We start from the raw sequence: 19,424 nt of genomic DNA, 5'->3' as shown, positions 1-19,424 counted from the left end.
TTTGAAAAGGGCGTTCTGTCCAGGCAAGCAGATATTGTTTCGCTCCACCTTGCACTTATCCACACTTCTCTCTGTCTTAAGGATCTTGGGGGGGGGGGATGACCATATAAATCACTACTACTAAATCCGCAGGTGGTGTTCAAATGCTCAGTGACAACAGATGTGTCCGGTGGCCGTTAGGTTCAAGAGTAAGCCAGCAGCCCACTGGCTGTGCAGGCAAGCTGCGCCCTTCGTGGAAACAGCTCACACTTAGAAAAGGACATCAGGGCAAGTGCAAAAGTTTCAGAATAGACTCTAGAGAAAAAGTTAAGCACCCTTGATGCGGATGCAAAGTTGCATCGTCAGTGCCGTCACCTTGGGCTACACAACAAAACTTAAATACACCATGACACTGGCCTCCTTATGGTTATGGATGCAGACACTTTTAATGTCGATGCTCGGGGGGAAAGGAAACCCAGAGGTCACCAAAATCCGAGGGAAAGCAAAAGGTTCTTGATGGAGTGGGGGAGAAGCTTGGGGGGGGGGGGAATTAAGACTGTTCAGCAGCAGTTCAGCAGCACATCGTAGTCACGATGGCAGGAGGCACTTCCACAGCACCAGAAGAAGCAACTGCCTTGATTAGAATATCCTTTACACATAATTCATGGTCAAAACAAAATAAAAAAATTCCTTCCAGTAGCACCTTAAAGACCAACTGAGTTAGTTATAGGTATGAGCTTTCGTGTGCATGCACACTTCTTCAGATACACTGAAACAGAAGTCACCGGACCTTTCTATATAGTGAGAAGGTGGGGAGGGGTATTACTCAGAAGGGTGGTGGGAATGGGTGATTGGCAGATAGCTGCGATGAGCCTGTTGACGACTCTTAACGACTGCAATAGGTCTAACAGGAAAAAGCAAGGGGTGAGAAGGTGAAAAATGGCTTTGTCATGTATAATGAGATAAGAATCCAATGTCTTTGTTCAAACCAGGTCTCTCCATAGTTTTAAGTTTGGTGATAAGTTGCAATTCAGCAGCTTATTGGATTGCCAGGTTCGTCTGACGTTCCATAGGAGGAAAAAATAATCTAGTTCTGTACTATGGTGACTCAAATTCTGCCATGAACAATAAATATCCTGCCATTCTAGAACTAACTGTGCACTTTTCTGCTTATTTCAAAAAATATACTTCCAGCTTTCATCGGAAGAAGAATTTGGAAATGCTTGATACTAATCCGGCATGGAAGAAGATGAAGATGAAGATTGGCAATGGGCAGTGGGCCAGAATCAGACCAGCATGATGGAGCTCTCAAGTCTCCTGCCCTGGTTTCACCTGTTTGCAAGATTTCGATTTCTTAAATTGGAGGGGGGGGGGCTGTGACGAGGCAAATCTAAGGGAAGAGTAAAGGGCTCTAAAGGAGCCTTCAGCATGCTTTGTGGGGAAGGGAAAACCCACCTGCCTTGACGTGTCAATCAAACCCAACATTAGCAGAAGAGGAGACAAGGCCAGCCACACAACCGTCCTGTTGAGCCCAGGAATTATCCCCAAAGGCTCCACATTAACAGCCAATAGTTAATCTGGTGCAATATGCAGAAGTGTTGCAGACCTGACCGCGTCCTCATCTACATGAAGTGGTTGGGAGCAGAGCTGAGAGGTGCCATCCTTAGGGTAGGGTTTGGTAGTTGGGGGCGAGAATGAATGGGGAGCAGCTTTGCTGAAATGGGACTTGCAGAAGAGACAAAAAGGGGAGATTAAAGTGGACCAGGTGAGGGACACAGCAGAAGGCTACAGCTACGAGAGCGGGAGGAAAAGTTTGCTGATGGGGTGCGATTAGGGAGAAGAGGCAGAGTGTTGGGGGTAGACTTTGGCAGGAAGCCAGAAACAGACAGGGGCCTCATAGCCACGGAGCAGAAAACTAATTCTCCTAAATTCGTTTTCTGCAAAGGTGAACGGTCTCAACAAAGAGGTTGGCGCAGGAAAGGGCGTTAGTGAGAGGTTCAGAGTGGAGAAACTTGAATAAGTCACCTAGCACCTGCTCATACCACCCCCTGGAGAGCACTTTGGGCTTAAGACTTCTCATATTTAGGTCTCCAAACAGCATCCAATAAACGGCTTGCAGTTTTGCCTACAGGTGGGCGACACATAGGAGCCCAGTGAGGTGGCTTGAATGATTAGAGGGGTATCTGGCTGCCTGCACTCACTCCTAATGGGAGCAGCATGCTTTTTTTAAAGATGAAAAAGTAATGTCAGTGCTTGCCCCCCCCCCCAGGGCATACAATCAAAAGGATGACTACAGAGAGATAGTAAGGCTAGCAAGATATGGAAATGACTATGTTACTCAGGCTTTAGCTGGGCCAGGGATGAACCGGAGGGGATTGTCTCAGCCCCAGAGGGTGTATTCTCTGAAAGATTTTTGCTTTTCGCCAGTGGAGAGATGGGCAGAAACAACCCATATCCATGGATCGCATTCCTCCCATTACAAGAGAACGCAGGGGTTTATCAAGCCAAAAGCATCAGGGAAGAATTGGCTTCTGAAGGGAGAGTGGGAGAAAGAGAAAAAGAGAGAGATGGTACTGTTACAGGGAACCAGGCTGAGGGCCTTTTCGGTAGTGGCACCCGCCCTATGGAACACCCTCCCACCAGATGTCAAAGAGAAAAACAACTACCAGACTTTTAGAAGACATCTGAAGGCAGCCTTGTTTAGGGAAGCTTTTAATGTTTAATAGGTTCTTGTATTTTAATGTTCTGTTGGAAGCTGCCCAGAGTGGCTGGGGAAACCCAGCCAGATGAGTGAGGTATAAATAAATTATTGTTATTATTATTATTATTATTATTATTATTATTATTATTAGCCAGGTTGTGTTGAAGGAGGGAGTGTCAAGCAAATTAGATGAGAACAGAACTGACAAAGATGTTTGAGAGCAAGGGATTTTCAGGGGGGGCAGGAGCAGAAGAGAGAAGGTCAATGGGAATGCAATGGGAAGAGACAAAGGCAGAAAGATAGGGTGGGCCACAGATACTTAAAAAAGTGTGCCTTGAGCTCCCAGGATGGTCATTCCATGCGTGTGGGAGCCTGCTTCTGTACACTGATTTTTGATAGACTGAATATTTAGGCCATGATGGGCTAGATATGGCCTTTGGTTATCAGAGGCAGGAAGCCTCCAGGTGTCTGTTGCTGGGGCACACAAGCAAAAGAGGAATACTGTGCTCCTGCCAGGCTTCCCAGGAGCATTTGGCTGGCAATTGTGAGAATCAGGAAGGTGGGGCCTTTCCAGCATGACCAGGAAATGTACAGTGGTGCCTCGCAAGACGAAATTAATCCGTTCCGTGAGGCTCTTCGTATAGCGGTTTTTTCATCTTGCGAAGCAAGCCCATTGACAGCTTAGCGGATTAGCGCTATTAGCGGTTTAGCGGCTTTTAGTGATCAGCTGTTAAGCGGCTTATAAGCGGATCAGCTGATAAGCGGCTTAGCGGCTTAGGAAAAGGGGGGGGAAGGGGAAAAAAACCGCAGGAACTCGCAAGACATTTTCGTCTTGCGAAGCAAGCCCATAGGGAAATTCGTTTTGCGAAGCGCCTCCAAAACGGAAAACCCTTTCGTTTAGCGGGTTTTCCGTCTTGCGAGGCGTTCGTCTTGCGGGGCACCACTGTATCCCATCCCGCCCCCCACCCCAGGGCTAACTGTACTGCCAAGCTTCGAAAAGGACAGACGTTGGTAGGAAGATTGTCACCAGTGTTTGGCGCGGATGCTTACGTATTTCTAATGACAACCTAGCGGAAAGTAGGGTGAAATGGCTTTTAAGAGTCGAGATGCAAGCGCCCAAGAAATGGATCCAAGAGTGGAGAATCTTCCCAGGCTGTATGCTCTTATTTCAGAACGGGTTTCAAGTGCATGCTTCTAGAGAAGAAAGGTGCCCTTTCAAAGCATTTGCAACCTGCCGACATCCCCATTCCCACTCTGAAAAGTATGCTCACATATTCACAACCAGTTGTAGTCAGCTGGGCTGGATCTACACTGATCTATAAATAAAACAATCTATAATTCTTAATGGCAGTTTCCCATTGGCGGTGGAGTTCTGCTCTGCAGTGCCCTCTGGTGTCACATTTCAATAACACGTTTTTAACATTATAAATGACAAGTGTAGATCTGCCCCATGATGCTTAAAACATAGCAGATGGTTGCAGCTGATCTGATAAATTAAAGTCACAAGTGAGAAGAGGAGGGACTTTCTTATCCTATTCCTAATGAAAGGTTTCATTTAGGCTTTTAAGAAACCTTAATCTATTTACAGCATACTCCACCATTTTCAAGTTTTGCAAAACTTTCTATGTCTTTACAATTGTGGAATCAATTTTCTTTTTAATCAGGCGAGGCGGCGGGGGGGGGGGAATCCCATCAGAGAAGAAGGGGCATATACTACAAGGGAAGGGGGAAAGAAGGAAAGAAAACATTCACCACATTCTCAACAAGACAGAATCCACAAATCAAGAACTATACTACACAGCACAAGACACAAACTCCCCAACAACCACATTCAGGGTAAGAAAGGCCTATGTGAGAAACAGTTTCAAGGCAGAGTAAGCAAAGTGTTTTGATTGCAAGGTGACGGCTCAAAAACTGTTATATCCATCTTAAAAAAGAAACCAACCCACAAACAACCCCCCCACCCCACCCCACATAAGATTTAAAACATGGAATCAATGCCTTGCATTCCAAATCTTCAGCCGTTTCAACAAGCGTGGCTGTTCAATCCAACGTTACTGTCTGCAGACGTAAGAGGGGGGGAAAGTTGCAATTCAAATGGGGCAAGAACAGTTTGCTTTCTTGAAGAAAACCGACCTAGCACAAATTATTCCAACGTTCTGTCCTAGCTCACAGGCAGTCTATCTTAGTGGTTACGGAACAGTCAGCTGCATCGATTTATAATGTTTTTTCCCCTACGTTCTAGGATCATGTTCTTCCCAAAACTCCAGGGAGACAGATTTCCAACACACTGATTCACAACACAATACGCTGCTTTAAAAAGTGGCGGCCTTCTCATGGCAAGCACCGTCTTATGGGATTTGCAACCAGATCCAGGGTTTAAAAAGTTGGCTGAACCATGATTAGCTTAACACTGCCAGAACATCAGTTATGTCACAGAGGCAACTGAGTCCAGGTGCTCCAAAAGAAATGTCTTTGCAACTCGTCCAGAGAATGATTTAATGTTGCCACACCCCCTTCGGAGATAGTCTCTTTGCCAAGGGCCTTCGCTGTGGTCCAGAATGACAGGTGTAAGAATTCGTCTGTAACTGCTTTCCTCCCATTGACTTGCGTGATTTTTAAAGCAGCCAACTTGCCATCATATTCCACCCCATCTCTTTTGACATGAACATTGGTGCAAAATAATAATAATAATAATAATAATGGGGAAATGTAACCCAAAGGGGAAAGTCTCTGTTTCAATGGACTTAAAATGGCTTTTGCACATCGCTGTAACAGTTTCCCCTCCAAACGACAAACGGTTATTCCCGTCCAGTTCTTAGAGAAAGAAGCAACAAGAGGTTTGTTTGTTTTTTCTCGCTCGGAGTGAAGAAAAGCAGGTCCAATCGAAGGGACAAATGTCTGTGGAGTTTCTGCTATTTATTCACATTTGCGCCTGACCTTCAGGAGACTTGTGATACTCTTCAAAGGTAATTCCTCAGGTTTATGTTTGGATTTTTTCGCAGCCAAAGAGAGAGAAAGAGAAAGAGAGAGAGGGAGAAAGAGAGAGAGAAACCTCCACTTTTCCACCAGGTCAAGCGGAGTATTTGGAGGCCTACAGCTATGAGTTAGTTTTCTGCTAGGTCACACGGTTATCGCACATTCACTGAACATCACACCCCAGCAGAGTGGGGGTGCGTTCCTGTTGCTCTGGAAATCACATCCTGCACCCACCCCCACTTTGTCTTCTCCCTCTGCTTTTTTTTGCCAAGGACAGGAAGGCAACTATGTCAGGATATTGGACATAAATTCGTTGAAGCGTTTTGAATACTGCTCTGGATTGACTGTGGAAATCTCTGCTCCGGCCTGGAAAACAAAACAAACAGATTAAAGCAATGAAACCCCCTTCTGCGCTCCTGACTATTGGCGTTTAGTCATCCTGCTGTCAGACAATTAATCACCACCTCTGAGCCTCAGCACCAAACGCTTGGGAAGACAGAGCGAATGAGACCCTGTGTGAGTGGGCACTCTGGCCTCACTCAAAGCTCTAATTCAAACATACCGTATATACTTGAGTATGAGCTGACCCGAATATAAGCCGAGGCACCTAATTTTAGCACAAAAACCTGGGAAAACTTATTGAATCGAGTATAAGCCGGTTCACCAAACCACAAACTTGGTGGTGGCGGCAGCGGCGGAGGAAGAACAAGCAGCCTGAAAGGGCTCCTTTTGGGCTGCTCGTCCCTCCGCCGCCTGCCTCACTCGAGTATAAGTCGATGGGGGGTGGGTTTTCAGCATAAAAAATGTGCTGGAAAAGTTGGCTTATACTTGATTCATGTCCATAAGCATTCTAACTTACAGGGGTGAAATGAGTCAGCAATGAAACCCCCTTCACAGGCAAGGGTTGGTGCTACAGCAAATTCTACATTGCTACCAAACATGCATCGCTTTGAGAGTTTGGAAGCCGGAAGTCACCAGTTTTGTGGAACTGGAATATAACTGTTACTACAAATGTAACTTTCTATATGGAAAAAAGGGATAAAATATTATTATTATTATTTTAAAAAGAGTCTGGAAGACTAGCAATTTATTTGCTTGTTTGTTTAATTTCTATACTGCACTTTATCAGAGGAATGAAGGGCGACTTGTAATACAAAAACACAAAAATATACAACATAGTAACGAATGAAAACAGTAACTCCTGCCACACATGCACAATTTAAAGGCCGTAAATTGTATAATTAGCAATATAAGAGGAATGTTCTTGCCTGACCCCTTATTCCCTCCCCCCCCCCCACTGACCCACAGCAATCACCCACTGAAAGAAGCTGGAGTTTTGCTTCCTCAAACATGTTCAGTTACAGGCAAGCTATCTAATCACCCACGCCACGCTGCGCCAGTTTAGTGCAGCACACGGGGACTCGCCAAGCAGGCGGCTCAGTTCGTGGGTGGCTCATGGGCCGGTTAAATGGCCTCTGTGGGCCACTTCTGGCCCAGGGGCCTTAGGTTGCCGACCCCTGGTTTAGACTTATTACAAGTTATTGTGAAGTTTAAGTTAAGTCTGGTGCAATTGGATTTCTTATGGACAGGGCCAATCCTGAATGTACTGGATTTGTGACCATTCTGCCCCTTTGCCTTCAGTAGCAGTAAAGCTCTGCTGCATGAAATGCCTCTGGTCTCTTTGGGAATCCTGCACATGTTTAAGTTGTTACTCTGCTAACTATACACTGGAATCTACTCCGGATCAATATTGAGTAGAATTTACGGTAAATGACAGACACAACTTGTTTAATTGATAAAGACCGGAGAAAAATGCCCCCCCTTAACACTAGAATTGCATTCCATGAAATTTTCCAGCAATAGGTTCTGAACGAGCAAAAGGAATGGTTTTGTCTTACCCCGTGTTTCACAGTTTTGGCAGCGTGCGCCGCTTTTTTCTTTGTGTCATACGGTGTGAGGATATCTATAATGGCCATGAAATAGACCTCCTTTTTAGGGGCACCTGATTACAATGAGAGAGGGAGAGAGAGAGAAAAACTTGTTAATCAGGCAAAGAGTCATATTTAGGGCAGGCCGCTTACTCTTTAGCTAGCAAGCGCAGTTCAAGTATGGCCAAATGTTTTTGTGGCTAGATCTGTGAGTTGAGGCCACCTTTCCAGCCCAACAGAGGGGGCATGTGACTGTAGTATCATGCTGACAATCTCAATGTGGCAGAGCATGACCAGAAGTCAGCAGCTGCTCTGAGCATCTGCAGAGCGCCTCTCCAATTGGCTTCATGATGCTTGATTGGCAGTTGATTTGTTTTGATTCCCCCCCCACCGCCCCCCAGAAAAGGGCCTTCCCCCTGCCAATGCACCAGCCCCCCTGGCTTTCGAATGGAGGGGGGGAGCAAGAGAAAGGACCACAATAATAAGGAAATGAACAGCAAGTATTGCTTGGACACACCTAGCAGAGACCAATACCTGTTAAGAGACAGGAGTTCTCTCCACGGAATTATCATGTTATTAAGATTAGAGATTTTCCAACTTTTAGGGAACCCGTAACAAACAGAAACCTGTGAGCATTTCAGAGGATTCTGGGACACAGTCTAGGCCACAGTCTGGTTTATGCAGGACACTGGCCAGGCCTGCTGGGCCTTATACGCTGCTGGGCCTTATACGATTGATCCATGGGCACTGCAAGTGTGCCCAAAAACAGACCCAATGCTCCCCGCTGTGGTTGCACATTGCTGGGGAAAGTCAGGGCTGTGTACACACACACACACATAAAATTTGCTTCCTATCCAGTGCATTCCCATCACTGGTTTGTGAAGACCAGTATGGTACGCTGGCTGAGACCTTACCTGTCTGTGCACTGTCTCGCCAGAGTGGTGCATGCCCTGGTTACCTCCTGCTTGGACTTCTGCAACATGCTCTACATGGGGCTACCTTTGAAGGTGACTCTGAAACTACAACTAATCCAGAATGTGGCAGCTAGACTGGTGACTGGGAGCAGCTGCCGATAACATAGAACACCGGTCCTAAAAGACCTACATTGGCTCCCAGTATATTTCCAAGCACAATTCAAAGTGCCGGTGCTGACCTTTAAAGCCATAAACGGCCTTGGCCCAGAATACCTGAAGGAGCATCTCCACCCCCATCATTCAGTCTGGACACTGAAGTCCAGCGCTGAGGGCCTTCTGGTAGTCCCCTCATTGCAAGAAGTGAGGTTGAAGGGAACCAGGCACAGGGCCTTTTGGTAGTGGTTCCCGCCTTGTGGAATGCCTTCCCGTCAGATGTCAAGGAAATAAACAACAATATGACTTTTAGAAGACATCTGAAGGCAGCCCTGTTTAGGGAAGTGTTTAATGTTCGATGTTTTATTGTGTTTTTAATATTCTGTTGGGACCTGCCCAGAGTGGCTGGGGACACCCAGCCAGATGGGAGGGGTATAAATAATAAATGATGATGATGATAGCCACAATCCATGTCTATCCTGTAGATTTCTGAGAAATACTATATTCTGATGCATTTCCCCTTGGAACCAGTTTGAATCTGATTTGCAGACATGTTCCATAGGAAGGCATCCATGCGTCCTCTCTCCCCACTGGCGTGGACAGACAGCAGACAACTTGGATATGCGTCAAACTGTACAGATGCGTTCAATGATGTGCAAATGTGATACAAAATGCAACAGGGGGAAATTATCACACTATATTTTAAGAGGGCAATGTGTACACAGCTAAGGTTTGGTGCAAGCTGTCATGCATTGGGACGGAAAGAGTAGGCAGGCAAGGGAGTTTTGGTGGTTGGGTGATGGTGGTTCAGGGAGACAAGGCTCTCGGGACACCCAAGAGAGGTGCTTCTCTTACTTGGATCCCCAGCTGTTGTTGGACTACAACTCCCATCATCCCTAGCTGGCAGGACCAGTGATCAGGGATGATGGGAGTTGTAGTCCAACAACAGCTGGGGACCCAAGTTTGAGAAACACCGCGAGAGGTATTTCAGATTATTTTAATTTCATGCAACTAGCCAGCCACAATTTTAATAATAAATAATAATAATAATTTATTATTTATACCCCGCCCATCGGGCTGGGCTTCCCCAGCCACTCTGGGCGGCTTTCAACAAAATATTAAAATACAGTAGTCCATCAGACATTAAAAGCTTCCCTAAACAGGGCTGCCTTCAGATGTCTTCTAAAAGTCTGGTAGTTGTTGTTCTCTTTGACATCTGGTGGGAGGGCATTCCACAGGGCGGGTGCCACTACTGAGAAGGCCCTCTGCCTGGTTCCCTGTAACTTGGCTTCTCGCAGTGAGGAAACTGCCAGAAGGCCCTCTGTGCTGGACCTCAGTGTCTGGGTAGAACGATGGGGGTGGAGACGCTCCCTCAGATATACTTCAGATATAATTTTGTTGCAAAATGCCTGTGGTCCGGGAACCTATCAACACAACACTCTGGCTTCCATCCAGAAGACTTTAGACTGGGCTTCCCATCTCCTCCTTTCCACCTTATTCCCCCACGCCGAACCCAAACCACTCACTTTCGTGGCTTTTCATAGCGTAGACATCCACGGAGGGATCAAACTCCCCAGGCCCAAAAAACCGGGGGAAGTTGAGAAGGTTGCCGGGACTGTCAGGCGGGGTCCCATAGGAGCCAATGGGGTTCCCACCAATGCCGTCGTTCTCGCATTCTTCGTCTTCTGCCCGGTCCTCAACTTCCATCTCCTCTTGCTCAGCACGGTCCACGTCGTGAATCCCCACCAGCAAACTGTAATCCATGATCTTCAGCTGAGCGAGAAACTGGAAGCCAACAGAAAGACATTCTCTCTCTCTCTCTCTCTCTGTCTCCGACTGCTCTGATCTCAAGCTATGATCCTTTTCAAACTCCCTGCATCAGCTTCAAGACTCTAGACCTCTTACCCTGGACTCCTGCATACTCCTGTACCTTTCTGTTCTTCCTAATCCTTCCTTCTGTTCTGTTTTCGCTCTCTAGAATCAATTCAGAATGTATCTACCAAATTCACCCTTTTGCTCCAAAAGCCCCCATTCTCCATACCAGCAAATGACAAAGGCAAACTTTATTCTGGAATTAAGACTGGAGGAACACTACGTTCACCATATATATATAGAAGATATAGATATATGGATGGATAGATAGATAGATAGATAGATAGATAGATAGATAGATAGATATGGATTGTGAGATGATAGATAGATAGATAGATAGATAGATAGATAGATAGATAGATAGATAGATAGATGGATGATAGATAGATATGGATTGTGGGCTGTTGTGCGACGGTTCCAGCCAGAACCGTGTGCAGTCCTGGCCAGGTGGCAACAAGAACTCTGTTTTTGACGCACCGGTTTGATCCTGGCAGCTCCTGAGGGCATGATTCTCTGCCTCTTTCCTGTCAGCCTCCTCTGGGTTCAAATAACTGCCCTTCCTCTGCGCTCCCTATATATATAGGCTGGGCTTCACCTCTTTGAGGTCAGACGATTGTGCTGCGTTTTTGTGTTGGCCCAATTCTACCGGGAGCGCAGAGGAAGGGCAGTTATTTGAACCCAGAGGAGGCTGACAGGAAAGAGGCAGAGAATCATGCCCTCGGGAGGTGCCAAGATCAAACTGGTGCATCAAAAACAGAACAGTCGCACAACAGCCCACAATCCTCTTATGTCTGGGAAGTCAGGCGACACCAGATAACCAATCCAGTGCCACTGACCGGCTGATACAAAACTCCTGCCTTTGTCCAGCCCGGGCAATTTGTCCTTGAGGGAGACCTCTGCATCTACCGTCTGCGCTCCTGACTACTGGCTTTCATTGCTCCTGCTGTCAGACAATTAATCACCAGCCGAAGGCACTTGTCCACCTCTGAGCCTCAGCACCAAACGCTTGGGAAGACAGAGTGAATGAAACCCTGTGTGAGTGGGCACTCTGGCCTCACTCAAAGCTCTAATTCAAACATACCATATATACTCGAGTATAAGCTGACCCGAATATAAGCCGAGGCACCTAATTTTAGCACAAAAACCTGGGAAAACTTATTGACTCAAGTATAAGCCGGTTCAGCACGCCACAAACCTGGTGGTGGCGGCAGCAGTGGAGGAAGAACAAGCAGCTTGAAAGGGCTCCTTTTGGGCTGCTCATCCCTCCGCTGCCTGCCTCACTCGAGTATAAGCCAAGGGGGGGCTTTTTCAGCATTAAAAATGTGCTGGAAAAGTTGGCTTATACTCAAGTATATACGGTACAGTGGTATCTCGGGTTACATACACTTCAGGTTACATACGCTTCAGGTTACAGACTCCGCTAACCCAGAAATAGTGCTTCAGGTTAAGAACTTTGCTTTAGGATGAGAACAGAAACTGTGCTCTGGTGGCGCAGCAGCAGCAGCAGCAGCAGCAGGAGGAGGCCCCATTAGCTAAAGTGGTGCTTCAGGTTAAGAACAGTTTCAGGTTAAGAACGGACCTCCGGAACGAATTAAGTACTTAACCCGATGTACCACTGTACTTCAATTCATGTCCATAAGCATTCTAACTTACAGGGGTGAAATGAGTCTGCAAAGATCCCCCATCTATCCTATCCAGGTTTGTGGACAAGCTTTCCGCACATTCGCATTTTCGCTCAGCAAACCCTACCTCGACGTCTCTCTTCAACTTCTCCAAAAAGTTCTTTTTGCTTTCCTCTCCAACGTGGAGCTTTTGGCCTTCGTTCAGAAAGTCATTGTCCTTGAAGGTCGGCAGGTCCTTGGCCTAGAGAGAAGACGGAACTGGAATAAGTGCAAAAAATATATATAAATCCATCAATTTCACGTCGAGGCTGGATGAGACCCAAAGAGGCCACATCTAACCAGGAAAGAGGCCTTGGTCATAACAGGACGCTCACCCAAAAATGTCAGCTCTCTGAGGTTATGGGAAAGGCAAATTCGACGCTGGAAGCGTTTAGGGTTAAGATGAAATATACAATGGGAATTATCAGCCGGGAGCTACTGGGGGCGAAAGCTCAAACACCCAGAACAATGCTCTCTCTAACACTTATGGCACAACTCTTCTGGCAGCAGACTGAAAGGCACCAAGGGCTGTGATGTCTTCTGAGGCTGCAGGGTGACTTTTCCAACCCTGGGGAAATTTTGGTTTCCTCTGGTTTCTTGGGACCATAAAAAGCTGAAGTGCTGCCACACTTACAGTAGACGAGTCCTGGGTGCAGTTTTTTCTCACCCATCTCAAGAATGACAGTGTAGCCTTGCGGACAGGTCAAAGCGGCCTGTCTACAAAACTCTTATTGCTGGCTGTCAACAACGCTAGCCAGAAATAGAACTTTCCTGTTTAGGGACAAGCTCTTGGATCAGCCGATTCTGGAGACAAGGAAAAAGGGAACATGTTCTGGTTGGGAGTTTCCCAGAGTTATCTGTCTAGGCGCCTGGCAATCAGATATTAGGAACACCTAAAAGGGCTCAGGATTCTTAGGTCAAAATCTGCACAAAGCAGAATATAAAAATCCTATGGCCTTATATGTAGCATCTTAACTGCTCTTAACGCGGATGGCGCTGTGGGTTAAACCACAGAACCTAGGACTTGCCAATCAGAAGGTCGGCAGTTCGAATCCCCGTGACGGTGTGAGCTCCCGTTACTCGGTCCCTGCTCCTGCCAACCTAGCAGTTCGAAAGCACGTCAAAGTGCAAGTAGATAAATAGGTACCACTCCGGCGGGAAGGTAAGCGGCATTTCCGTGCGCTGCTCTGGGTTGCCAGAAGCGGCTTAGTCAAGTTGGCCACATGACCCGGAAGCTGTACGCCGGCTCCCTCAGCCAATAAAGCGAGATGAGCGCCGCAACCCCAGAGTCGCCCGCGACTGGACCTAATGGTCAGGGGTCCCTTTACCGTTACCTTTAACTGCTCTTAGTACAGATTTAGGAATATGACCCATTTGACTCTCTTACTCACATATATCTCTTCATCTGAGTCTTCATCAGCAATATTCATCAAACATGAATATTGTATCTACCGTGGGCTCAAGTACTAGCGGTAACGAGGGCCTGAAGTTCATGAGCAGAAGCCTAGACCTTCCTCTTCTGCATTTTTCAAAAGTCAGCAGGTACGCTAACAACTATAGCCAAATGGGCAATTTTATTCCTTCCGCAACTTCCTTATGTGTGAGTGAAAAGACTTCTCCCCACTGCACTGCTCGTGATCTTCTGCTTATTTGGCAGGGTTAAATGCCATTTTCAATAACCTGCAATCACAAAAGTTTGATTTTCAAAAACCAACTGAGAATCGAAATCCAAAAAAACACTTGTCGATTCTTTAGCATTCTTTTGGACATACCACCAATATGATGGGTGTGAGTATTTCCCTACAGCAGAAAAGGCCGGTCCCAAAAGACATTTTTGGTACAACTGTTTAGGGCTCTGCTGCACAGTCTGAAAGGTTTATACTCCCGTCAGGTTAAAAATATTCGGTAATCTGAATATCTAATCAACTGGCAATCCCTAAAATAGGAGAAAAGCCATCTGGCTTTTCCGGATTAGTACGAAAAACAGGACAGAATGAGGGAGAAGAATTAAAATACTTCTTAAATAACCAAATGGAAAAATAAAACATTGCATTAAAAAAAGAAATCATTTCAGGCATTTGATAAGATTCTCGTTTCTAACATGAAGGAAGCCATTTAAGACACACACACACACCCCCGCTCACTGGAGACAAACATATATCTAGCATAATTTGAGAGGTGGAAGGGAAGCCATAGGAATTATGTTTGCTTATAATTACAAAGAAGAATAATCCTGGATGAGATACACACACAGACACACACACACACACACACAGAGTTTGAAAGGCCTGGACAGGCGGGGTAGGCAAGCAGCTGCCCATTGGACTATCCAGTCATTGGAGATCTCCACCTGACCTTACTTACTCACTTATTCCCCCCCTGCTCCCTGCCCAATCTTAAGGCTCAAACGAGTCTCTCAAGTCCAGCCAAACTGGATCAGATCCTCTGGTTTGGGGAGGAGCAACTTTCTAGAAGCGTACCAGCTGCACAGTCCACACATATCCAGCAACCACGATTACCAGGAAACCCGTGCTGAACAGCCTCGATAACCAAACTAGGGGGCCCTTTTCTCTGTCACCCATCAAAAGGGGTCCTCGCTTATTAAACGAGCTGAAATATTACAGTGGTACCTTGGGTTACATACGCTTCAGGTTACACACTCCACTAAGCCAGAAATAGGTTAAGAACTTTGCTTCAGGATAAGAACAGAAACTGGGCTCCGGCGGCACGGCAGCAGCAGGAGGCCCCATTAGCTAAAGTGGTGCTTCAGGTTAAGAACAGTTTCAGGTTAAGTATGGACCTCCGGAACGAATTAAGTACTTAACCCGAGGTACCACTGTAGTTGGCTAGTCTGGTGATTAATGCAAGGGTATGCAACCTTTTTTTTTTTCTGTCGAGGGCTACATACCCTTAGGAGCAATCCAGGAGGGACTACATGCTAACAGTGGGTAGGACCACAGCCAAAGACGGAAGCATCCTGTCCCTCCATTTCTTTCTGCTATACCCCTTTCCCCTTTTCTCCTTCTTTCTCTCTCTGCTATACCCATTTCTGTCTCTCCCTCTGATTCACTCTTTTATTTCAAATCAACAGAATGAAACTTCAAGAGAGGCTGTTGCTCCCTACTCTCTCTAACAGTGGCAATCAAAAGTTACGAGTTAAATGGGGAGATGCAGCTATATAGCTTATTCAGCCACCTCTCCAACGCCCAGCACACACTTCTAAAGCTAAAGGGGAACTGCACCCCCCTTTTCTCTAAGCCTACCAGAATTATAGCCACAGCAGCGACATTCGTAGATTTATTCAGAATGCCTTCCCCGACTGTTGCTCTTACCTTTTCCTTGTCGCTGGCTTCCCTTGCTACCGTTGAACCCTGGAAAGAAAAGGGTCGGAGACCTATTTTAGAGCCAATAAACTTAGTATTTAAAGAAAAAATAGCCCCTAGTGTTGAACCTTAGATAACCGAGCGCCTTTTTGAAGATTTCCAGCAGTGAGAGACAGAGAGACTTAAAACCAAATTCACAGTATTAACAACAAAAAAGCAAACCCACAGTATGCAACCAATGGGGTGAAAATTTGGATGTTAAAATTGCTTAAAAGTTGCGGGGGGGGGGCGCTATGTGAAATACGGTTGCACATGTGACACACAAGTGCAGGAACTTAGTACGCAAATAGTTAACTTCTGGCTACCATGTGCATAACGCAGGTAGCAATTCTATGGAGGCAGATATTCTATGCATCGGTCGGGAGACTCTCTCACACGGCCCAGAGGGGCCCCAGAAGGCTAATGTAGAAATCCCTAAGAAAGCAGTGTTAATATCCGGTTCCCTCAAGCGGTCTCCAATAACCTCTCACAAGCCTAAACTCTACCATGCGGTGTCTGAAAAGAACTTCTGGCACACTAGACGCAATTGTACAAAACCACCCTACAGCTAAAAGGGACGCGGGTGGCGCTGTGGGTTAAACCACTGAGCCTAGGGCTTGCTGATCAGAAGGCTGGCAGTTCGAAGCCCCACTACGTGGTGAGCTCCCGTTGCTCGGTCCCTGCTCCTGCCAATCTAGCAGTTCGAAAGCACGTCAGAGTGCAAGTAGATAAATAGGTACCACTCCGGTGGGAAGGTAAATGGCGTTTCCGTGCGCTGCTCTGGTTCACCAGAAGCGGCTTAGTCATGCTGGCCACATGACCTGGAAGCTGTATGCCGGCTCCCTCGGCCAGTAAAGCGAGATGAACACTGCAATCCCAGAGTCGGCCACGACTGGACCTAATGGTTAGGGGTCCCTTTACCTTTACCCTACAGCCAAACCCTCGAAAGCTGAGATTCTCAGGATACCACACTCTCATGACGAGAGACGGGATCCACATGCAAGCAGGTAACCTGTGAAATATCTGAAAGCATCTTTCCCCCTCTTCCCCATCCAGTTTGTTTATTTGAGCATTTCTAACTATGCTCTCTCTCACGTGGTATGCAGTAAAATAATTAAAACACCTCCAATGTCCATCTCCTCAGGAAGAAAACTGTCAGACTGTCCACTACAGGAAAGAAGTTGGAATGTAATAAAATGTAATAACAGCACCCTGGATCAGGCCAGCGGCTCATTTGGCCAAACATCCTGTTTTCACGATGGCCAGTCAGATGCGCAGAATGTGGCTCCACGCAAGAATGTTATAACTTCCCTCACCTTGAGATCGTATTTCCGATGCACTGTCAGCCGATGGCTGAACACGTTCCTGGTTACCACCATGTATGTTTCCACGCCGTCTACAGTGAGCCTGTACATACCAAGGAATTGGGGGAGAAGCGTATTCCCATGGCATTCCACAATGAACTAAAGAGGAGAGGAGGAGAGGAGAAAACAAGAACAAGAAGTTTGTCAGAATCAGGCCACAGATCTTCAGCACAGCTTGATCAAAAGGGACAGGACGGCTTCAAATCTTGCAAGTGTATTTGAGACACTTAAACATACAAAAAAAGGTAAACATTTCACAACAAGTGTTTGGAACCCAAAAGGATTCTTTCTTTTTAGATAAAAGAAACCTTTGAAGGTGACCCGGAAACTGCAATTATCCAGAATGCAGCAGCTAGACTGGGAGTGGCCAAGACCATATAACACCGGTCCTGAAAGACCTACATTGGCTCCCAGTACGTTTCCGAGCACAATTCAAAGTGTTGCTGCTGACCTTTAAGGCCCTAAACGGCCTCGGCCCAGTATACCTGAAGGAGCATCTCCACTCCCATCGTTCAGCCCGGACACTGAGGTCCAGCTCCGAGGGCCTTCTAGCGGTTCCCTCATTGCAAGAAGTGAGGTTAGAGGGAACTAGGCAGAGGGCCTTCTCAGTAGTGGCACCCGCCCTGTGGAACGCCCTCCCATCAGATGTCAATGAAACAACTCTCTGACTTTTAGAAGACATCTGAAGGCAGCCCTGTTTAGGGAAGTTTTTAATGTTCGGTGTTTTATCATGTTTTTAATATTCTGTTGGGAGTTGCCCAGAGGAGCTGTTGCTGTTATAGATAAGTGATGATGATTATTATTAATGATTTCTTCTCCTGGAACTGTCATACACTCAGGTATACATCCTCCAGTACAGATTTGGGTTTCTGTGGCGGCTGCTCCCAATATATGTTTAGAGAGCAGTGAGCAAAGGCTTGCAAGGAGTTATGGGAGAGTGAGACCTGCGGCGTTGTATTGGCTGTGATTTCCTGTGGCAGAGATGGCTAGACCGTGGCCCTCCAGTTGCTGCTGAATGTGGAATGCCCAGGGAAGGTAGCCTGGCACCTTCATCATACACCTGTAGGCGCCAGGCAAAAACGTTCCTTTTAACCAGGCCTTTCCTTTGGTTGATCTGATCTACATCCTATGCCCTTTTAAAATGTGGCTCTTGGGGGGGGGCTATTGGGCTGTTGTTTTTATTTTTATTATGTACAGTGGTACCTCTGGTTACATACTTAATTTGTTCCGGAGGTCTGTTCTTAACCTGAAACTGTTCTTAACCTGAAGCACCACTTTAGCTAATGGGGCCTCCTGCTGCTGCCGCGCCGCTGGAGCACGATTTCTGTTCTCATCCTGAAGCAAAGTTCTTAACCCAAGGTACTATTTCTGGGTTAGCAGAGTCTGTAACCTGAAGTGTATGTAACCTGAAGAAAATGTAACCCGAGGTACCACTGTATTTTGTGGTCTTATATCTTGAATTATTCTGTGAACCGTCCTGAGACCTTCAAGTATAGGGAAGTATATAAACTCTAATAATAATAATAATAATAATAATAATAATAATAATAATAATAATAATATTGTCCCTGGATTCTTTGAAAAAAATCTGTTAACCTTATGGGGCTCCATGGTGAAAGCCTTGCATACCCTGCATTGGAAAACCAGAGTAGGACCTAGCTCAATTCAGTACCACAAATGTCAATTTAGACTGCAGTGGGACTGAGGACAACCTGGCTCTACTGTGGGAACCTAGCAAAGCAGATAATCAGAACTGCTTTCTTGTCCAGTGCTGGGAAGGCAGGAAGCTCCCGTAGAGAAATGACCCAGAATCCAGGCATTACCAGAAATAGCGCTTCCCAGTCATGCTAGGTTAGTGCTTAAGACACCCTTTTTCTCTCCACCTCCCTTACTTGGTGGTACTTCTTCAGGATGTTGTGCATCTCTGCGACGTCTTCACTCGACACCGCCTTGATGACAAACCGCCGGTCGTAGGTGGTGAGGAAACGGACCCCGCAACGGCCGTGGCTGTCACTGTACACCGGGGCGCTCCGCGTCACGGAATTCTACAAAGAGGAAAACAAAAGAACGAGGAGGAGATGCACCGGCTGCCTCTTCAGACCAGCCCTGTGAAAGTTGGAGCAACTTCACTTGATGCAGGAGTAAGAAGGACATTGAACGCTGCATCGGAAGCACATTGTGCCATGCCAGTAGGGTGCCAGGCCTTCTGCACAACAGAGCTCCATTATGTTGGCATGCCTGCACTTTAATATAAGCAAAAGGTAAAGGCAAAGGACCCCTGGATGGTTAAGTCCAGTCAAAGGCGCCTTTAGGGTTGCGGCGCTCATCTCGCTTTCAGGCCGAGAGAGCCGGCGTTTGTCCACAGACAGCTTTCCGGGTCATGTGGCCAGCATGACTAAACCGTTTCTGGCGCAACGGGACACCGTGACAGAAACCAGAGCGCACAGAAACACTGTTTACCTTCCCGCTGCAGCGGTACCTATTTATCTACTTGCACTGGCATGCTTTCGA

The 19,424-nt window shown here is 46.6% G+C and overlaps 1 protein-coding gene and 1 long non-coding RNA gene across 3 annotated transcripts in view; one reads left to right on the top strand and one right to left on the bottom strand.

Annotated features, from left to right (window-relative positions):
- Positions 1-520: 520 nt before the first annotated feature.
- On the top strand, positions 521-17,505 carry LOC309328279. The gene is made up of 3 exons (XR_014150726.1): positions 521-646; positions 1,017-2,554; positions 17,491-17,505. It is a non-coding gene; the product is annotated as an uncharacterized lncRNA (long non-coding RNA).
- The window catches only part of PIP4K2B (phosphatidylinositol-5-phosphate 4-kinase type 2 beta), a 30,036-nt gene continuing 14,928 nt past the window's right edge, over positions 4,317-19,424 (bottom strand). For both annotated transcript variants that reach the window (XM_081838073.1, XM_081838074.1), the window contains exons 4-10: positions 18,806-18,958; positions 16,866-17,012; positions 15,520-15,558; positions 12,276-12,389; positions 10,181-10,439; positions 7,558-7,661; positions 4,317-6,025 (exon numbers count right to left, since the gene is read on the bottom strand). In XM_081838073.1, coding sequence (XP_081694199.1) covers positions 5,945-6,025; positions 7,558-7,661; positions 10,181-10,439; positions 12,276-12,389; positions 15,520-15,558; positions 16,866-17,012; positions 18,806-18,958 — 897 coding nt within the window. In that variant the 3' untranslated portion in view covers positions 4,317-5,944. The remainder of the gene's footprint in view (positions 6,026-7,557; positions 7,662-10,180; positions 10,440-12,275; positions 12,390-15,519; positions 15,559-16,865; positions 17,013-18,805; positions 18,959-19,424) is intronic.

The sequence above is a fragment of the Podarcis erhardii genome (assembly GCF_964252035.2).
Source record: "Podarcis erhardii genome assembly, chromosome: 13".
In the NCBI taxonomy this organism is placed as follows: Eukaryota; Metazoa; Chordata; class Lepidosauria; order Squamata; family Lacertidae; genus Podarcis; species Podarcis erhardii.
Note: the sequence above shows the minus strand (reverse complement) of the source record. Positions and strands in the feature narration are given on the sequence as shown.